Raw genomic sequence first — 18,533 nt, forward strand, 5'->3', positions numbered from 1 at the left:
TCAGTGTAATGAAAACGATGGCACAAATAAATACGCGCTCCTTCCCCCCCCGCTGCCGCGGGGCTGGCAGCCGGGCTGGGGGGGCCGGTGCCCCAGCCGCCAGCCCCCGGGCACGCGACGCACCGGACACCCGCGCGGTCCGACCCGGCAGGGCAGGCGGCTGCGCCCCTTCCCGGGCTGTATTTGGTTTATGCTACAGTACTAATACTCCGAGTCAAACGAAAACGACAACAACAACAAAAGGAAAAAAAAAAGAACAAAAACCCACAAGAGACTTATCAGTAACACCTTAGCATTATTTAAATGTGCTAAATTAGTCACAGCTCAATTTCAGTTCTTTTCTTTTTTTTTTTTTATAAGTTTACACAAAAATAATCAGAAAACAGATTAAATCTTAAGATATTTTTAATAAGTGCTCGGTAAGGAACTGCGTGAGGACGGGGGGAGGGCTGCAGGGAGAGGGGCACGGTGCGGAAGGAAGGGCACGGTGTGGAAGGAAGGGCACGCCGGGAGCCTGCCCGCCGGCCGGCCTCCCCTCGGCCACGGGCTGCGAGAGCACCCGGACAGCGCGCGTCCCAGCGTCCGCGGGCTGATCCGACCCCACGGCGCTCGGGGAGAGACAGACAGACAGACAGGGGGGATGTTCAGAAATACAGCAGAGAAGCCGTAGGCGGTGTTTCGGCATCGGCCCCGGGCCGCGCGGCCGCGACGCCAAGCGGTAGGGACCGACGCCGGAAAAGCAAAGCAACCCGTTACTGGACTCGTGTTTCTTTTAGGACTTCTTTCGCTATTTAGAAGCTGGACTGGGCTAGGCCAAGATGAGCGTCCTCAGAAATTCAGCAAGATGCGGATTATTTCTAAATGCGAAGGGTCCGATTCAGCGGCAGAGTTATTGCTGTTGGGCTTCGGCACCGCGCCAGCCCCAAACGCGGGGTTGAACTGTCCCGGTACCCCGGCCCCAGACCCCATGTAAGCAAAACAGGTTTCGTTTTTGTCTATTTTTTAATGGAACCCAGCCCTTAAGGCGACAAGTGACTACACAAGGCAAACAAATACATAGCCGAGCCTTAAAGGCAGTAAAACAAACTGGAAACTTTGCTATTAGCCTTCAACTTTTTTTTTTTCCTCCTCCTTTTCTAAAATAAAAAAAGATTTCTTCCATCTTAAGCTTTTCAGTCCCGTTGTCCAGTTTGTTCAACACTTTAAAACTCAAGAACGCCTCAGCTCTTTCACAGGAGAGCTGGAGGCAATTCCAACTTTTGGCAAGCCGTTGGGAGACTCAAAAGAATTAAAAATAGGAACATAGGAGGACTAGGTGTAGTACACATCTGTAAACATGTTATACATTTGAAAGTTACACACACCGGTAAAGGTGATACAGTTTATAGGTGAAACAGAACTATTTGCAACTGGCCAACCACAAATTTCTGAACCTGGACTGATACAATAAATTATTACTATATATATACAGATGTATATATACATATATAAATGTATTTTTTTTATATATATATATACACACACCCCCATATATATAGTATTTTATACATAAAGTGGAGTAGGCAATCCATAGCGAAACTTTTAAAACTAAGCATTGCAGAAAGCTAGCAATCGTATAAAAAGGTACAGAATTAAGTTTCTTTGTCCCACCATGAACCCGAGAGCCTCATTCAGGAACAAGCTTACTAAAAGAATAAAAACAATTAAAAAAATGCATGCTACATACTCCTAATTAACAAAAAAGTGGATACATAAGCGTAAGGGGTAGGCAAAAGTTTTGGGCTTATCTGCTTCCTGTAATGCCCCATAGGATCCAGTCTAATTTTAGGGTAGACCAGCTGCTGCTGACCTCGATGCCCAGACGTATGCTAGCCTGTATTCAGCCACAAACACCCACGGACGTTTTTGGGCTCTGCGTACGTGTGGAGCTTAAACAGGCCAGAAAAACCATTTTTGTATCATTCAAGATTCATTGCTCAGTTTTGCATTGGACCCCTGGAACTCTGCACCTTAAAGAAAAAAAGCCAAAAGAACCTATCCAACGCCAATATGATTTCAACACGCTGCACAAGCTGCAGTGGGACAGAACGGGTTACACAGCTGGAGCCTGCGCTCTTTTCAGTCTTCTCTACCATTGCTAGAAAGCTTTCCTTTTGTTGTGACTTTTAAAAAAATTATTATTTTCATTCCTAAGTCCCCCATTTTGCTCTCGTAATAAAATATATTTTTATTAAGAGATAATTAGAAGCAGAGCCCAGAAATACACAGACTGCATGAAAATATAAAAGAGCATTTCCAATGGGCATGTGTGAGAAACCTCAGCCATCAGTTTTCTATGGACAAGTCGAACAGGATTCAAATTCCCATTTTTCTTTTTTCCTTTTTTTTTTTTTTCTTCATTTTTTTTAAGAGAAAAAAAATAATTCAAGAAGGGTGAAAGTTAGCAGAACTCAAATTCTCTTCAGTTTTTCAGTAAAAATGGGAAAAAAATCCAGGACATTTAGTGTTAGGAGACAGACAGAGCAAATATGAAGCACCTACAGTTGAAAGCAGGAGGTTTTTTTTTTTTTTTTTTTCCTTTTGCTCCCAGTAATACAATAGCATTAAGCAGTGGGAACAGTGTATTTTGCTTTTTTTTTTTTTTTTCCCCTCCATATTAGATGCCTAAACCAATTGCTTATTTTTGCATGTTGTCTTTTAAAATGAAAGAGCTCTTCAGTTGTAATAGTCCAACGTGTAACCGGAGCCATGTCAGCTGTGTGACTTCACCGTGCATCCTAGAACTGCAGTATTACAATCTTTCCCCCAGAAGAATGATGCTTTAAGATAATTTTCCCAGCATATGATTGGCTGCTTTACTCCTGGCAAAACATGCGGATTATAATTCTCTGGGGAAAAAAAAACAAAAACAAAAACAAACCCACCTCTGCAAACTTCAAGGCGTTTCTCCAGCATTCAATGTAAAACAAAACAGAAGAAAAAAAAAACAAAAAAAAAAACAAAAAGGGGAGGTGAAAGGGAAAGGGGAGATGAAGGATGGTGACTCATCCTGATTTCCCTATGATTAGTGTATCACTACAGTCACAGAACAAGAAACAGAAACCTTGTCAAGTGGAAATGCCTCTCCAGTGGGTCGCTGTTGCCCATGTAGACGACAGCAGGAACTTTAGAACTGGGCTTGTAAATTGAGTCTGTATTCGTTAATCACTTGCATTCACTCTTTAAACAAAAAAAAACAAAACAAAAACCGAAAAAAAATCTATTCAGTACCGGAGATTAAATAATCATGTGTGTAGTCTCGTTGAAATAAATTTTCAGATTCCTTAAGAAGTCTAATTACTTTCAGTCGCCATTTTTAAATAACTATATATATATTTGTATATATTATCCTGTGATTCTAGTTATGGTTCCTCTGCTGCACTGAAGATTTAGAAGGAGCATAAAAACCTTTTGTCCCCCATGAACAGCACAAATGCTGCCGAAAGGTTATAACAGGCAGTCTGGTCTTGCTACCTTCATTGATCCGGGCGATCCATGGCTTCATCGTAAGTGATTATCCTTTTGGGATCTGGAAAGGAAGCAAAAACCTAAGTTTTCAACAAGCTACTTTCAGAACCTGTGGCTGAAGATATTCACAACAGATCTGCAAGATGCTCAGCTAGTTGTTAACAAACTTTTCTTTTTTTTCCCCCTCAATAAAGAGCCACAATTCCGAAGGCGGTTTCCTCTCTGCTCTGACGTGTCACTGATCTACTTCCTCCGCACAAAGGAGGCTGCGCAGCGTTCCCTGGACTCCGGCAACACTACCGCCAGCAACTGCATGCAAGAGCCGTAGCTGACTCCGTACAGAGCAGTGCTTGCTCCCCACGCTGCATCTGTGCAGTAACACCGCAAAAAGCACAAAAGTCTCCGCCCAGCATTCTTCCCACAAGCTATATAACAAGTTTATAGGTGAAATCTGGAGATATCTCAGAATTTAAGACTTATTCTCGGATGTGACACCCAATACCAGAAATATAAAACAATTATTGTATCTAAATACACCTATGGAGCACTAATTACATCTAATTTGACATCCTGTTTGCATTTCTCTTTCTTTTAGGCATTTTGCTTCCCTCTGGAAGCTCCAGCATCACAGTAAAGCTCACTGTCCTGATTTTCAAAGATCCAGAGCACAGATAAACCCAAATTAAGCCCCAGGGAAATACAGACGGCTAGCACTGAAGAACCAAACTCAAGCATCGCTGGACTCTGACATTATTCAACATTCAGCTCTCAATACCTACAGCACTGTCGCAACACACAGAGCAGGGCAGAGCGACTGGGTGTCTTTTTTTCAAACATCCTTACCTTGCTTCTGCAAATTCCAAACCGATTCCATTTCTGTGGAGGCAAAAGGAAAAGACTGCAGTTAGAGACAACTCAAAACATGCTTTCATTTTCAGAGCGTGGCATCCAACCACTATAGTTAGGCTACGGTCTTCAGACAAAGCCAACTTCATTCAATGCCGCAGTGCAACCCAAATGAAGCTGACAGGATTGCGTGAATTTGACTTGAACGATCCAGCGATTAGAGGCAAAGAGACAGCTGTAATGTGGCCTAAAAAGTCAGATGACCAAACTGAGCATTAGAAATGTCACTGCCATTCTCTATTCTTACAAATCCCTATCTAGCTTCAGGGTTCGCTCTAATGCTGCTTTGCAAGCAGGCATTACAGCCCCAGCAAGTAGCCTGGAGAGAAGATTTTTACAAGTTGATACTTAGCATGCGTGAAATGAAAACTGCTGGACAAAGCGAGTTTCTCATGGCTCGCAGCGTGCGTCTGCTGAAGCACGCCACGCAACGATTACTCCGCTAAGATCACTGCGCAACCACTGCCAACTTCTCACCAGAGAACAAGGTGCGATGCGCCAGGCAGACGTCCGGCTGCCTGCTCGACTTGCAGCTCTTTTCCAAAGTGTCTCTAAGACACATTTATGGTGCAAAAACAAACAGCCTCCCTGCCCAGCTCCCACTGAAAGAGCACACGCTTTTGTTTACTTCAGAAATAACAAGATATTTTAACGTTCTCTTCATTCACATTAATATAAGAAACAACAGAAGGCTATTTCCTTTAAAATATCCAAAACCTAAGTCACAACAGATCTTTAGAGACCCATTCAAAATAAATATATTTAACCACTATCAAGTTGCTATTGTACAAGTTAAAATATTTATAAAGATTCTAACTGTCTCTTAATCTTGGGGACAGAGTACAAAGTTATGGAAAAAGAGCAGTTAGCAGGAGAACAAGCTGCAAGAACGATCTTTATAGTCTCCCTTGTGCCAGGAAGGAGGTAGACAGGACCTTGGTGGGGCCAGGAACAAAGAACGGCCGTAGATTATTAAGCAACATGAATGTGCGCGGTAAAGAACAAAAGAAAGCAATAAGTAAACGAACTGGCATGGGAAAGTAGGAAGAAAAAAGCCCCTACAAAGCTCATGGCCTCAGCACGATGCGTGCCAAGCGCCACCTCCATCAACTGCTTGCATGTTCGCATCCCTTCTCCAGCCCTTCATCTGCGTTTTGCCTGCTACAATCTCAAGCTCCCTGGGGCAGGGAACTGCACACAAATAAGCATTACCAGTCCTCTCTGTACACTGGAGCCTTTTGTAAGAGAGGCCCCGACAAAATTTTACGAGGTCTGTTATTTTTGTGTCGTGATAATACCATGAATACTTTGTGCTTTCATTGAGGAACCCTAAGCGCTTTGGGAATAGTAACGAGGCCTCTCAACGCCCTAGAGACAGAAGCAGCTTGACAAGAGACTACTCCCCCCGCCACCGAAATACAGATCCCTCAGAAGTAAAACGAACCAGCTACAAAAATCACTTTCACTAGAACCAGTTTTCCTTTCACAATGAAGTTAGGAGCATCATTTCCTAATGGCTAAAGAACATCACCTATTTCAACAGCCTTCCCAAAGGCGGGGGACAGAAGACAACTCAAAAAGCCATCTTTGTAACGCTCAGTAACAAGCTGTTGATTCCTTCACATTAGAACAATATTAGAGCATCAAACACACAACAAAGAGGTTGAAGCACTGCCCACTATCGTATCTCAATGCAAAAGGAGAGACGTTCTTTCATTTTACTTCCATTTGGTCCTAACTTCAACAGATACAACAAGAATATGAACTGCTGACATTAAGACAGGCCTGACCATGAAAGAGACAGTGAAATACTATTAAAAAAACCCAAAGTTATGAAAATTCTGTAATCTAAGTAAAAACAAACACTTTTTCACTTAGGAAAGGCGGGAGAGAGAGTGGTGTAAAGTGCCCTGCAAATCCTAAATGACTTGACACATTGGCTAGCAGACGCTCAGCCCGACAAATCTACAAGAACAGATGTCACTGGCAAACTGATTGCTATATTGGCTATTCTTGAATCTTGCCTATCACCAAAAGACCAAATGCAAGGTCCTCCCTCTAGCTGGTCACCAGTATTTAAATGAGAGAGCGCACATGCTAAGCACATTTAGCAAATGAAACAACTTCATAGAGGAAAAATAATTTTCTTAGTCTAACTGCAACAAAAAACTAGGGAAACAGGTTTTTCCATCAATCGTAAGACTGAATTTTATCATTTATTCTGCTTCACCCAATAAGAAGTTTGGGAGGTTTCCTCGTGCTTCTGGATTGGGTTACAGGCAGTGGTAACCTACAACTGTCCCGAGGCGCTACAACAAGAGCTGTGAGTATTTTAACAGCCGTTAGGCAGACTCCAGCGACAGGCCTTGCAGACTGGCAGTGCTGCAAAGCCACCACTGCACAAAATTCCTGCTCCAACAACAGGGCAGCAGCACAGGGATGCGGGTGGAGGAAAAGGCACATTGCGTGAGCTGCGACAAGCCTGTTGCTCTCAGAACTCTTCAGCTAGCTTCACTCCAGGGAAGACTCTCCCCACCTCCTCTGTAATCCTCCAGACCTGCCTCTGCGAGAATCTCCAGTCTCTGACCACGCAAGAGGCCCCAAACCTAGTTTTAACCCTCTTTCCTTGTGCCCAAGGAGCTCCTTTCTCAAGCCAGCTCTCCCTGGATAAAGCTTCCAAAAAGACCATTGAAGTTTAGGAGAGAATTTAAGCAAGGACTCTAACATCACTAATCCAGTGCACGAGAAAAGAGGCATCTACCACAGGTCTGAGTCCCTCTCAGATGCAGACCTAGAATGCAGTATTGCCACTTTCCAAAACAGAAGAATGCAAATACCTGAAAAGACAGACAAGGGCCCTCGTTCCCAAAACGCGGCCAGGAAAATGATGCGCTTTCTCCTCAGCAGACTCTAACCTAGCTGGAGAAGGTGCCACCAACAAACCCTTTCACAATCTAGCTTCTAAGTTAGCCCTGCTCCGAGCAGGTGGCTGGACTAGATAACCTCCAACCCCTTCCATCCTCACTTATTCCAGGATTTTGCGACTAGGGAGGCTCTCCCACTGCAGGGCTCTCCACAGCCCTCCAGCTCGATGTTCTCCAAGGAAGGGTTTTGCTCCAGCAGGCGTAGGAACAGTCAAAGGCTAACATTCCCATCCGCTTCCAGGTGCCTGGAAAAGACAACTCCTGCAACATCCACCTAACAGGCTCCAGGTAAAGGAGCCGCTTTTTCTTGGGAATATCATTGAAACAGAGGGTCCATGGTGAAAGGCTTGGATGTGAGGAACAGACTAACACACACATTCTGGTGAACTGCAGTGAGATTCCTCATAGGTCAACTTTACGGGGGGATTGGTGCATAACCTTGGAGGGGAAAGTCTGTATGCGGTAATTTGTTATGACAGGCACTTTTATATAAGATTTCCCTTGCTAGAAAGGCTGCCCCTGCAAACGAAAGTCCCTGCACTGTGCCATGGTGTTAGTTCTTCATTCTTTTAAATCTAATACATAAACTGACAATCCTCCTTAAAGTGAAGGGCTAAAGAAATGAAGAGGAACCATCCTCATTTGATTTCTCTGTCTATCTGCAGGACAGAATAATTAAGTTTGGGGATTGCCTAGAAAACAAAACAGAGATTAAAAATTAAATACCGTGGAGACTCATCATTCTACTGTTGGACAGTAGTTCCTGACAACTGGAAAAAACAGAGACTAAAAGGAGAATTAAATCAGCTTTTGCCCCACAGCCCAGACCCCACAGAACCAGAAGCGATGGACTGAGATCTAAACTCCTCCCCCCAAAAGAGATGAAAAACCAAGGCTTTTTTTTTTTTTTTTTTTTTTCCTCCTGATGTAAAGGACAAAAATTGCTGAATTCACAGCTCGGCTATTTCTTCTGACCCAGTTCACCATTGCAGTGAACGCCACTCCTGGCTGGCCCACGCTGCCTTGCTCTATTTTCCATGCTGCTCTTCTGCTTCTTCATGCGAACAGAGATGCTGGCGCAATTGAGAAGCTGAGAAGGAACAAAGCAGCAGCACTGGCAGAAACTTAGGGGCAAGAAAGAACAGGAAAACAACTGCAGTTTTCTCTCTCCTCCACCTATGTGGTCTTTGCTATTGTGCAACAGAACTAGGAGACCTCAATTTTTCTCCCTTTAGCTAGGGACAAGTACACTACAGAGCTTTCCATCACAAGATGCACCATATAGAGCCCGCTGTAAAGCACAGACACCTTTGGCCTGGAAGACCGCAACTGTCTGAACACAATGAAATTCTGCAAAGCACGACAATTCCAGCATGAAATGTTTCATCCGGCTGTCTTTAAAAGGAGTACTAAAGCAATGAGAAGATACCAATTTCAATAGAAATACAGCTGAAATACATCCAGCCTCTTCTTTTGAAGAGAAGTACCAAAACCTGTAAGGACCAGTTTCACCTGAGAGATGAGGTTTGCAGCAATGCCACGCGGAGGCAGAGGTTCAGTTCTGCCCTAGAGGGAAGTGAAGTCCCTAAGCTAGGGCATCATTCCTTCCAGCCTCCCATATAAAGCTAACAGTCCTGTCTCCAACCAAATAAACAGTAGGCCCACCGATGCTTAACTAAATCATAGCTACCTTGCTAAATCAGATACATCACCAGCGAGTGTTTCAAAGCTCTGTCGCAAACACTGAGCTGCGTGTGCTGTCAGTGAAGACAGACACGTCGAAGGATTGTGGTATATAGTCAAGCAGATCAGATAATCATGGTGGCCTCTGTCCTTAAAAAAAGGCAGGCATGGAGCAGAGGCATACATGAAACCAACAGGCAAAGCATCAGAGAGGAGCACAAGCAGGCATTATCAGCCTCGCCAGCTGCCCAGTGCCCAGACATCTGGGGAAAGAGCAACCTGGTTGCACGCAAACAAGTGCGGCTTCCTCCCCCAGGAGCTCATCGCACTCTACAGCCACCCAGGCTCGGACTCCAGCACAGCCTTACCAGCAGCACGCGCTGCTCTGGTGGTTTAAGTAGGAGGCTTACATTTCAGATCCAGTCCTTACCTTCTCCACCCATCCATCCTTTCACAAGGGAAGCCATGAAGCAATTGTGTTTTATAATGCCCTTCATAGTCACCGGACAAAAATGTACAGGAAAGCTGCGGTTTGCTGGGACAAAGCTACTAAGTCAACAGCTAGAGACGTTCCCCATGCCTATTCACAGGCCCGGGGTGAGGAGCCACAAACTGATCACAGCTACAGACGCAAACAGTGCAAGCAAGAGTGCACGCTCACGGCAGACAGGCCAAAGCACTGCAACTGCTCACACTGAAACCCATTCCTCACTGTAAACACAAAGCGTTTCATTCTTTCACTATGGGTAACTTGCATTGAACTACCCCATATTTAGTTCAGGGTAAAAGAATGCACCAGAGCAGGTGCCACAAAACAACAACAGTGCTCTAAGTTCACCCCGGCCTTTCCCCGCAATCATTTCTTTTCATGTCCGTAACCTCAGAGGCAGGGCAGATTTGAAGATCAAACCATCAATACTTTGTTCTGCTCAAAAACAAACAGATCGATCTGAAGGGGGAGAAGTTCACCCTCCTCTCAAAATCAAAACCAAACAAACCGAGGATCCAGCTGCCTGGGACACCCTAACACTTGCCAGGCAAACTTGCATGCTCTCCCCAGCAGGGAGGAAGGGTAGGCAGCTGTGAAAAATAAATAGGTAAATTCATTCCATTCCTACCTTGCAGGAACCGGTGGAAACTCAGGAAAACGACCCAAGGTAAATGGAGAGAATAGTGTGGGATTTAACTACTGCATTGCTGCCCTGCAAACTGCACCCTGGCAGCTTTGTTTGCTAAATGTTTTCGAACATGTTGTGACATAGGAACGCACCTGCCCAGCTCCGACTACAGGATCATGGCCATAAGGACGCAACAGCATTTTGCACTGCACACAGGGCAGAGGAAGCCATCATTCCTCCCAATTCACTTCACTTAGCTCACCCCAACGGACTTCAGCAAATACAGAAATGCAACATCCAGCATCATCCCAGAAGACATACTAAGGCCTAGACTGATCTCCACTTGCAAACCAACAACAGCACTCAAAGACTACAAGGGAGAAAGACACAACCGCAAGCTGTTCGCAGCATCCTTACCACATTAATGGCACAACACCGATTAGGAAAATCCATTATCTTTTACACGGACACCTAAACGACACCCAAAATGGGGAGAGAAGCAGCTTGAGAAACAGGCACAGAGGAAGGAGGGGCAGGAACCGTCCTCCCAGGGCAGCACCGACCAAGAGCACTTGCTCCGGGGGCTCAAAGCAAGAGCCCAGGTGAGAGCACGCTCCCTGCTTAAGCTGAGGTAAGGGCAGAGCCAAAAGCAATTATTTTAGGGAGTGCTTTAAGTGTCCATTCTTGCCACTGAATGCAATTAACTCCTGTGTTTAAAAGGACTAACCTCAGCCAGACTTTGAAGTTAACACCTCCTTACCAGAACATGGGAAGGGAGTGTTCTTTACTTTCCTGTTGTTACTATTGTTTTACTGGGGGTCTGTCTTCTACACAGAAAAGTGAAAATGGGAGAGCTGAAGATTCTTGCTGTGTCTGGCTACAAAGTTGCTTTTGTACCACAAAGTCCAGGCTGACAAAAACAAAATAAGAAAGCCAAATTCAGGTGTTACAGAAATTTGCAAACTGGTAAATAGAGGATTGTCTAGGACTCTCCCTCCTAACCATGGTGGGCTTCCCAGTATGCCCATTCTCTGAAGAGAAACTGAAATTTAGGATGCAGGCGGATGCAAGAAATAAGAATGAAAAACTTGCTTTAATACTGGAATACATTGAGCAAGGGGTCAGGGAAGAAGACCCAGATAAAATAAACTAATGAACACTGTTCTTCAAGGAAAATACTAGCGCTTAAGATGTTGACATCTTAAGAGTGTGATGACCTGGAAAAATATCTTTTAATTATTTTTAAATGCATGGGCTTACTATTTCTAAAGGAAGCTGTCTATATTTTTGCACTTTATACAAAGGCTTTGGACAGGTAATTTAAGAACTTTGCAGTGGGTCAAAACACAGCAGGTTTTGCTAAAGCCATCAAATACTAACCTCTCTGAACAGCAATCAGGGCCAACCTCCCTCAAAAGGAGAAATGAATAAGATGTTGTCCACATACGTACGATGAACAGTTAAAATAATAATAATAATAATAAAAGGATGGTCACCTTTTTCTCTCAGGGTAGGGGGATGCAGGGAGAAGGAAGAGGGAGGAGAATAAAAAAGGAACTGCCCCAAGTTTGTCAGAAGTAGATAAGTTAACACAATGCCAAAAAGCAACACAGAGCGGAGTTCCTGTTACCGCAGAGCTGGGACCCACAACCAAGAACTGCCACCAGATCCCGGAGTCTCTGTGACCCAGACCTAGAGGGAAAGGGGAAAGCAAACAGTTCTATAGACTTTATCTCTTGGTTCCCAGTTGTAAATGTCTGTATCGCGTTTAAGTCATCTCCGCCTCAAAAAAGAAAAAGAAGAAGAAGAAAAAAAAAGGAGACAACTACAAAGAACTCCATAAAAACAGACACAGCAATAAAATCCATCTGAAAGATTTGGTCTACAAAGGGTATGAGAGAATTCAATCTGCAGCTTAGAGAAGAGTCGATAAGCAAAGATTCGCCTCGCTGTTGCTGTAATATTTTAGAAAGATGAGGAAGAATTGGGGGTTTAAAAAGATCACACCATGAGAAGCCAGAGAGAAACAGTATTTTTTTTTCCTTCCTTTAAACTAGATACCCTGATTTCATGGCCTTATCTGCAAGGGCAGAAGCAGCAATACTGCAGAGGTAGAGGTGCGGGCACAAACTAAGAAGCCCTTTCAGTGACAGAATATGGTCTGGTAAAGCTGGAACAGACCAGGTGAACCTGTGTGTTTAACTCCTTCCGATGCCAAGATGCTTAGGAAGACCTGCTTGTTCCATAGGAATTAAAATTAAAAAGAAAACACACAAGCTAAGCATTATCCTTACGAATATCACTTATTCTTGCCCATAGGAATAGGGAAATGAATATCTTTTAACATAAATTAAACATCTGTTTGAGTAACTTTCTCAAACTGTTATTGCCATTAAAGATAGAGAAGCAAAAAGCCCCTTTTTAAAAACAATCATAATTGCTGCAAGCAATATAGCATGTTATAATATTGCATTAAAAAAAAAAACCCACAACGAAGAGAATTCCCTTAGGAAGCAAGTTAAGCCATTACCTTTAGTGTGATATATAATAGCAGCCCTCAGGTCAAAAGAACCCCAGCTATCTTTCCTTTCTAGGCCTCTCTGGTACCTCTGTTCTTTGGCGGAGGCTAACAAATTGTTCGTAGGGGAGGCCAGAGGATTCTCTATTTCATAGTCTTTTGAAAGAAACACTAAAGCACCTTGGCTACCGGAGTCTGCCTTTTGTGGGTCACCTGTGTGATGTGACTCCAAAGCTAAGACACCACCCTCAATAGCAGTCCCAGGCTTAAGAATAGCACTAAGAATTTGAGGGCTAGTCCGTTTATCCAGCTCATAAGCCTTAGGAAACACAGGTTGTTCAGTTCCTGAGGGAATGATTTCAGCACACTGTGAAACCAAAGCGGCAGGATATTCCCCTTGAAATGTCACTTCCATTAACTGATTATCTGCAGATTTCCCCACAACAGTTTCAGGGCCAGCACTGGGCTCATTTATGAATGACAAGCCCCACTGATTCTGGAAGATATCTCCCAGGTTCTGCTGATTTGTCTGCGATGGGAAATCAACTTGTGCCGCACCCAGAAGCACAGTTTGCATATTTGATGGGTAGATAAAAAGGCTAGATTTCTTTTGTTCAAGAGCTGTTGAAGTTGTACTTATGTCCTGGGGTACTGACTCAGAAGAGGTTGATGTTACAGTACTAGCAGCAGTTGTGAGCAGTGGCTGGGTCCCTGGAGAATACACGTTTCCATCAGTCCCTGCTAAAATTGGCCCATTTGAAAAGCTAGCAGAAGTAACAGATTTCATAGCAGACATAGGGACTTGGGAGAGTCGACTTGACGTTTGGGCCTGAGTTTCCCCAGCAGATGACGAAGACGATGACGAAGACGTGGATGGGGTTTGAGCTGCTTTGTTGAGGTTCTCTTTAACTTTACTTGCATAACTTATTTTAGGAACAATTTTAGCACTGCTATTGTCCACTGGAAAAACTGGGGGTGGTTTAAATAAGGTCCATGAGTCCTCTTTAGATGTAGCTGACGATGCATGCTTCCCTTTGGGCCGGTCATCAAACTTCTTGCTGCTAATTCCAGGTTTGGCATCAGAATTTTTTCGCTGTACATCCCCAAGCCCAGGCTTTCCCCGGCCTGCTCCACCAGCCCCAGCCTCATATTTCCAAACAGGCTTAGTATTTTCAATTCGGGTCCCCTTTTGTTCACTATAATCAGGCTTGAAACCCTCAAGTTCCTGTTTTAAGGTTGGGGTATTGACCTCCTGTTGCATTATTTTGTCCTGTACTAGATTCAAGTTCTCACAACCCTTGGCACTGTTGCGCCTGCCTTTCCGTTTTTTAGGCGTAGTATATCCACTCTCAGAGCCACTACCATCATTATCTGCTCCTTTGCCTACATAGCCATTAGTGATATAACTAGAATTATTGGTTACCACACCGTTTGGAATAGATACTCCCTCTGGCTTGTCAGAGGACTGACTTTCTCTAAGTTTATTTTCGTAGGACTTCTCATTCTTTTTGTCCATGCTATTTTTCTGAATGAAGTTCTTGGTTTTGATTCCGGCTTTCCCCAAAGCACTGGCCTTAACAGTCTGCTTTGGGGTTACATTAGTGTCTACAAGTTGCTGGCTGCCATTTGGTACCCTGGATCCTGGGTTGGTTGTTTCATCAGAGCACAGGCCCTTTAATGATACTTCTCTTTCTCCTGCATTACCATTTAGCTCTCCATAGCCTAGAAGAAAGCCAAAAACAACAAGAGGCAAGAATTAGAACATGAAATGTAAAACTTCTGATCACAAAAAGCTGTAATCAGCCCTTAAACATATCCAGTTTCCTCAAGCAAACATTTTAAAATAGGAAGATGTCTAGCCTTTGACATATAAAAGCACATCCTTACTCACTGAAAGCTGCAGTAAGAAGACTTAAGCGGAAAATGCCAGCGGCTGGTGACTCTCCCATACAACAGGGTGACATAACAGTAGTATGTTGTTTAACGTATTTTACAACAACAAAATAAAGCAAAAGGATATGAGAGAATATAAAGAAAATATACTGTACTAAATACCATTTGCAAGCCAGAGAGCCAGCTAGTATTTCCAGGTCACACAAGAGGAAAATATTAGTTCCCAAGATGCTACAAGACAGAAGGATCTGCTGCCTTTGCTACGTGATTCACTGAGATTCAGCATCAGTACTGCAAACAAGGGCCAACTTCTATCACTCTACCACCTCGCAGACCTGCAACACCAGCAGTTCCCCTCCCCATCTCCCTCCCAAGCAACATCTCTAGTAAAAAAGCTTTCCAGAAGGATGTGTGCAAGTCCAGTTGGAAAATGAGGGGAGGACGAGGTGACAGCATTTCTTCACTTCATTTCAAAATAGCAACCAACACCTCTCTACATGTGCTCTTTAGCTTTAAAAAGGTGATAATACTGGGAAGAAACACACCTCTGCAAGCACCCTTCCACCACCGCTGCTAACTAGCCACCTGCCTGCTGAGAAACTTCACTATTCCACCGAGTCCTGGGGAGACACAGCAAGAGCCTGAGAACCGGGCAGTGAAGCATTTGCTGAGGGCCCCAACTCAAAACAAGATCATGCTGTAAACTCAGCTTTCCTTTTTGTTTCTGAGGTGCATTTCTAGTCTTTATGGTGCTGAAGAGAACCCTGAGACTGTAATTCAAATAAAGCAGAAAGCCTGGGACGGTCCAGACCGAACTGCCTCATCCCTCTCAAGGCCATCTCCAACCAGAGACCTACTGCTTTCGAGGACCCAGCTACAATGTCCCAAGAGAAGTCTTAAAGTCCCACTGAGAGGTGGGAAGAGCATGCTGTACCCAGCCAAACAAATACACTCCCAGCTGATGGGCTGAGAAGGGGGGCTCCATCCTATTGTACTGGCTTCTACAGGAAAGGAGAGAGATCCTTGCTTCTCCTCTGACTCATCTCTGTCCTCCTTTGTGAAGGTGGAAAGCCTCACATCTTCTGCAACAAATGACCCACCTAAGGCTTAATTTGCAGTTACAGTGGTGTGAAGTCAGCACAGAGCACAAAGAAACCCCGAAACCCAGGAGCAGGCAAAATTCCAGCTTGAGAAAGAAAGTTTTGTTGTTGCTGATGTCATTTAACTCAACTGCTATGCTAAAAATCATTGTTATCCTCACATCCTGGAGTCTCAGATGTCTGGCAGATGTAACTGCTCAAGGAATCCTTATAGAAATTCCACAGTTGAGTTTGCTGAGAGGGATCAAAACGGATTTTACGACATGTAAGTATCTGTAACGACCATAACTTCCACTATAACTTTCAAATAAGCTGTTAATAATATTAACCATAAATACTTCATCACAGAGATATGAATGGGATAGGATTCTCTGATGACTCAAGGACTAAAAATTATTTCAGAGTAACATGCAGAGGAAGTCTTCTCCAGAGTAACGTGTTATAGATGACCTTGTAAGACTCAAGACTTCTGACATCACTAGTGAACGAAACAAAACAATAAGAACGGTCATAAGACCACTGCAGATGAGGAGTGAAAGAATAAAATGAAGAACAAAATCCATTTCAGTAAGTCAGTGTGTCAGCAGTTTCAAGTTCCAATTTTCAAGTATTCACAACTCAGCTGCCTGAGTTTTCTCCAAATCAACATTTGGCATAGCTGGCCCTGGCCTGGAAATGGAGGCGCAACAACCAATATTTAGAGGAGGGGGAAAAAAATATATCAAAGAGAACAGGTGAGGGATATTTGGCAACCTCACAAATCATTTCATAGCTGGAAAGAAAGGGGTGTCAGGCTTAAGGGCATATTAAAACCACGGTCACACTGCAAACAGGGAAATGATTACTCAAGTTATTTTTGCTCAATAACTTATTTTGGTGTATGCCTGGTCAATCTCCTCCCTACGCTCGCTCCAGATGGCTTTACGTGCCTGGCCAGCATGCAGTTTCAGGGCACTATGAAATCTATTTCTGATATAAGCCAGGTCCCTTCCCATCTCCCGGCTGATTATGCAGATGAAAAATTCAAGGGGAAAAAAAAAAGAAAAAAAAAAAGAAGTGTGCACGGCCTCCTGACTGTTCTTTTAATCGCATATTTGCTTTGAACCCGCACAAGACCAAAAATGGTCCTTCGCGAGACGCGGCAACCTGGCGGCCGGGACGCGAGGCCAGGCGCCATCCTCCCCTCTCCTCTCCTCCGCGGGGCCAGACCCCGCCGCCTGCCCCCCCCCCCCCAAAAAAAAAGAGCGTTAACGTAACTTTACATCTGCCCCTTTCCGCCCGCCCGCCCGCCGGGAACATGCCAGAAGGGGCGAAGCGGCGGCGGGGGCGGCCGAGGAGCGGCCGGGGCCGGGCCGGGGCGAGGCGAGGCGGGCGGGCGCAGGCCGCGCAGGCCCCGCGGTCCCCGAGCGGGCCGCCGCCGCCGCCTTATCTGACTCATTGATTTTTACGCTCATCAATTTTTAACCAGCGCCCCCGCCGCGGCCCCCACCCCCCCCTCCGCCGCGGCGGGGCCGGGCCGGGCCGGGGGCAGCGGCCGGCGCCCTCCCGCGGGGCCCGGCGGGCGGCGGGGCCCGGGCGCGGCCCCACGTGCCGGCGGGCGGCGGCGGCGCCCGCGGCGGCTCGGCCGCGCCGGCTCCAACATGGCGGACAGGAAGCGGCCCCAGCGCGGCGGAGAAGCTTCCAGCCGGGCCGGGGGAGGCGGCGGCGCCGGCGAGGGAGGGAAAGGGGGGGGGGGGGGGATCCCGCCGCCGCCGCCGCCCCGCGAAGGTCACGGGCCCCCGCCCCCCGCCCGGACCTGCTCTGCGCTTCGGCGCCTCCTGGTGCTGCGGGCCGCCGTGCTTGTGGTCGTGCCGGAGCGGCGGCTTGGGCTGCGCTCGGCCGTCGGGCGGCGGCAGGTAGGCGCTCTGCGGGTGGTGGTGGTGGTGGCTGTAGTAGTAGTAATGGTGGTGATGGTGGTGGTGGTGGTGGGGCTGCTCCTCCATGGGGGGCGGCTGGCGGGGCCGGGCCGCAGCGGGCCGGGCTGGGCGCTCGCTCGCTCGCTGCCTGCTGGGCCGTGCGGCTCCGGCGCTGGGACGCGGCTGGCGCGGGGGAGGCGGCGGCGGCCGACTGGCAGCGCCCGCCCTGCAATCAGCGAGCCGCCGCCGCCGCGGCCGCCCGCCCCCCGCCCCGCCCCGCGCCGCGCCGCCGCCGGGGCCCGCCCGCCCGCCGGGCGGAACGGGAAGCGCCGGCCCGCGCCGCGCCGCCGCGGCTGCTGCTGCGGGCGCCGGGGGAGGCCGCCGCCCCGCCGCCGGCCCCTCTTGCCGCTCGCGTCGCTCCCCGAGCCCGGCCCCGGCCCCGGCCCCGGCCCCGAGCCTGGCCGCCGGCTTTGCCCTCTCCTGCCGCGGAGCAGCGTCTCCTAATCCCGGTGTGCGGCTCCGCGACCTTGCACCCTGGAAATGAATGTCGTGTGCTAATTCAGATTATGATTTCACGGGAGGAGGAGAAGGGGTGGGATGAAGCAAATCCTCCTTTTGCCGTAAACGAGCGGATCAACCAAGCGCCTGCAGTGGAGCGAGCCAGGCGGCCTGGGCGCCTCCAGCAGGCGCAAGTTTATTTGAACGGCGTTGAACAGGACCGCGCTGACGGAGACCCGGTGGGGAACACGAAACACCAGCAGTGTAAATCACCGTGTTTCCAGGAGCAGCTACTGAAAACTCGGGAGCAGCAGCAGCTCCTCCGCACAGGAGCCGAGTCCAGCCGCAGGAACGCGCCTGCGGGAGCTGGAGCGCCGTTTGCTCTAGGGCTCCCCCCGCAGCCTGCGGAGGGGAAGCGCCAGCCGCTCAGCGGAGCCCCGGGAGGAGCCGGCCCGAGGCGAAACCCCGCTCAGCCGCTGCCACCGTGGCAG

At 46.9% G+C, this 18,533-nt stretch overlaps 1 protein-coding gene across 1 annotated transcript; it reads right to left on the reverse strand.

Moving 5' to 3' along the window:
• Positions 1–387: 387 nt before the first annotated feature.
• On the reverse strand, positions 388–17,695 carry NUFIP2 (nuclear FMR1 interacting protein 2). The gene is made up of 4 exons (XM_067309562.1): positions 17,445–17,695; positions 12,669–14,378; positions 4,351–4,383; positions 388–3,568 (listed from the first exon to the last, which is right to left on the reverse strand). The coding sequence occupies exons 1-4, from the start codon at positions 17,629–17,631 to the stop codon at positions 3,516–3,518; spliced, it is 1,983 nt and encodes a 660-aa protein (XP_067165663.1). The 5' UTR covers positions 17,632–17,695; the 3' UTR covers positions 388–3,515.
• Between the last annotated feature and the right edge of the window lie 838 nt (positions 17,696–18,533).

Source organism: Apteryx mantelli, chromosome 22 (genome assembly GCF_036417845.1).
Source record: "Apteryx mantelli isolate bAptMan1 chromosome 22, bAptMan1.hap1, whole genome shotgun sequence".
Lineage (NCBI taxonomy): Eukaryota > Metazoa > Chordata > Aves > Apterygiformes > Apterygidae > Apteryx > Apteryx mantelli.

Coding starts and splice junctions, on each gene's coding strand:
- NUFIP2 (XM_067309562.1), bottom strand. CDS start 17,631: ATGGAGGAGCAGCCCCACCACCACCACCACCATCACCACCATTACTAC. Junction 14,379..17,444: donor GGCGCCGAAGCGCAGAGCAG/GTCCGGGCGGGG, acceptor GCTTTCTTCTAG/GCTATGGAGAGCTAAATGGT. Junction 4,384..12,668: donor TATTATATATCACACTAAAG/GTAATGGCTTAA, acceptor TTGCCTCCACAG/AAATGGAATCGGTTTGGAAT.